The sequence below is a fragment of the Pinus tabuliformis genome, chromosome 6 (genome assembly GCF_031772625.1).
Source record: "Pinus tabuliformis cultivar Carrire ecotype Pingquan chromosome 6, CPIR1, whole genome shotgun sequence".
In the NCBI taxonomy this organism is placed as follows: Eukaryota; Viridiplantae; Streptophyta; class Pinopsida; order Pinales; family Pinaceae; genus Pinus; species Pinus tabuliformis.
In genome coordinates this window covers 1,735,194,562-1,735,196,984 of record NC_142292.1, presented here as the reverse complement: position 1 = coordinate 1,735,196,984, position 2,423 = coordinate 1,735,194,562, and the positions used below count along the sequence as shown (strand labels likewise).

The following is a 2,423-nucleotide window of genomic DNA, read 5'->3' as shown; positions in this document are numbered from 1 at the left end:
CTTGGGGTTCCCTAACCCCGATGGAGGGTGTTCCCCTTCCATTTCATTTGTTTGGCACCCTCTTAAGGTCTCATTAATTTCTTCCAGGGAACGTAGGATGAGAGTCAATTCTGGTGAAGGTAATGGGTTATTTGAAGGAGGTCCTTGTGAAGACTCTCCAGGCCCTTGGTTTCTTCGCATCCTCACCATTTTGATTTGTTCAAAATCTGCACGATATCTAAGACTTATTAGCAGTATTCCTAACATTTTCTACCACACTCTAGAGAGTCCCTAGAGAACCCTAAGCAATAGATCAATTCAAGTTATGCTAAGTTACCACAAATTTAAACTTTAGAACATGTTATCATAGGCTAGATCACTGGTTAAAAACATTGTTGGTGCTCTGTTTAAGTGTTGTGTGCATTTTTCCTGCATATCAACACCTCATTTCTGTTTAATCTCAATGTCTTAAGCTCATATGTTCTCTTTCTAGTAAATGGGAGAACTCCCTATAGCAACACAACACCTTCTAGTTGACATTGATATTATTCCCAATCAATGTTCATCCTAAAATCATAACCCTCATGAATTTTATTGTTTCCATACCTCATTCATGCAAGATCCTTAACCAATGGACTGTACTTTCATCCACCAATCTCAATAATTTTATAGCTAAGGAACCAACCGATCTTCATACATGTATATTCTCCACATCCACTTGTCAAGTTGTAGGAAGTTTTATTTATTTATTTATTTAATTTTAATTTATATTTTTAATAATGTATAATTCTAACGTAAACCTAAACTTAGTAATGTATTTTACCATATGCATCCAATTAATTTAATTTCTCTTTCTATTTTCTATTTAAAAATTTTCTAGTTAATCTAATTAATTTAAATTCTCTTTCTATATATTTTTTAGTTCATTGAAAAAGAGAAAAAAGTAACCCTATCTAAACAAACTTTTATATAAATATATTTTATATTTAAATTACCACCATTAAATAAATATAAATATATAGTGCAAGACAATCATATACTTATAAAATTTATATTTAAACTACCACCGCTCTAAAAGTTATTGTTTACCTCATACCAAAACTCCCCACTCATGTACACGAGAAATCCAGAAGCTGCTACAGATTGAGAAGGTAAATATTTAAATAAATGTTTATCTCCCCTTTCTTTACAAATTGGAAAAGGAAGTAATAGAATGGTGGGTCAATGAATGATAAATTGCAGACAAAAAAGGTTCGACAACAAGTATGTGTGTATTATCCCCTAAGACTATAAAACAATTGAAATGGGTTTCTTTGCACCGCGATTTGATATTGGTAATAAGCTTAACAGTTCTCGCGGATTTGCAGAACACAAAGTAGACAGATGCGTTTTCAAATATGTTAGCATCCGATTCCCATGTCATACAAATTCACTTGGGTTTATAGGTATTCACATAAGTTTGAGCAATTCAGCAATGGGAGTTCGTTTCAAAGAAATCCTTAGACATGTACCCGAACGAGAAGCTAGAGGATTTGAGAATGTTAACTGCAAATATCAACGAGCCATGGATTTGGATTCCTATGTTTCTATTCTGCTTGAATGCATAAGCATGAGATACCCTTTATGGGGTAAGCAGGTCCATGCCCACAACCTAAAATCTGTCATTAATCCAGAAGTTGTTATGCTGAACAACCTTGTGAACATGTATACCAAATGCGGTCTTCTGGAGAATGCACGCCGAGTGTTTGATGAAATGCTAGAACGAAACATAGTGTCATGGACCATATTGATTATGGCATATGCCCAGGATGGGGTTGGAGAAGAGGCGTTGAAACTATTTGGGCAAATGCAGAGAGAAGGGATTAAGATGGACCAGCTTATCTTCTCAAGTGTTCTCAAGGCATGCACGGACATCGGAGATTTACAATCTGGGAAACATATCTTTGCCCTCATTATCAAGATAGGGTTTGGCTTAAATGTCTCGGTGGGGAATGCTCTTGTTACTTTGCATGCCAAATGTGGGAGTATAGAAGATGCCTGTAAAGTGTTTGATGGAATGCCTGATAGGAATATTGTCTCATGGACTGTTATGCTTTCCGGCTATGCTCGGAATGGCCTAGAGGAAGAGGCCATGAGTCTCTTTTCTGAGATGTTGTTGGCAAGTGTGAAGCCAAACCATTTCACATTTGCCACTATCCTCCAGGCATGTGCCGGGAAAGGATGCGTAGAATAGGCCAAGAAGGTCCATGCCCATATTATTGTTACCGGGTTTGAATCGCATGTGATAGTAGGGAATTCTCTTGTTTCAGTATATGCGAAGTGTGGATGCATAGAAGATGCATGCAGACTGTTTAATGAGATCCCTGAAAGGAACATTGCCTCATGGAATTCAATGATTGGAGGATATACCCAACATGGAGATGGTGAAAATGCCTTCAGGCTAT

General features: G+C 36.7%; 1 protein-coding gene across 1 annotated transcript; it reads left to right on the top strand.

Moving 5' to 3' along the window:
- The first annotated feature begins 1,282 nt into the window (after nt 1-1,282).
- LOC149265824 (pentatricopeptide repeat-containing protein At4g18520, chloroplastic-like) lies at nt 1,283-2,212 on the top strand. The gene has a single exon (XM_089406057.1). It carries the CDS (start codon nt 1,283-1,285, stop codon nt 2,210-2,212), a length of 930 nt encoding a protein of 309 aa, XP_089262183.1.
- The last annotated feature ends 211 nt before the right edge of the window (nt 2,213-2,423 follow it).

What these genes read in the sequence shown, in the direction of transcription:
- LOC149265824 (XM_089406057.1), top strand. Translation starts at nt 1,283, where the DNA reads ATGGGTTTCTTTGCACCGCGATTTGATATTGGTAATAAGCTTAACAGT.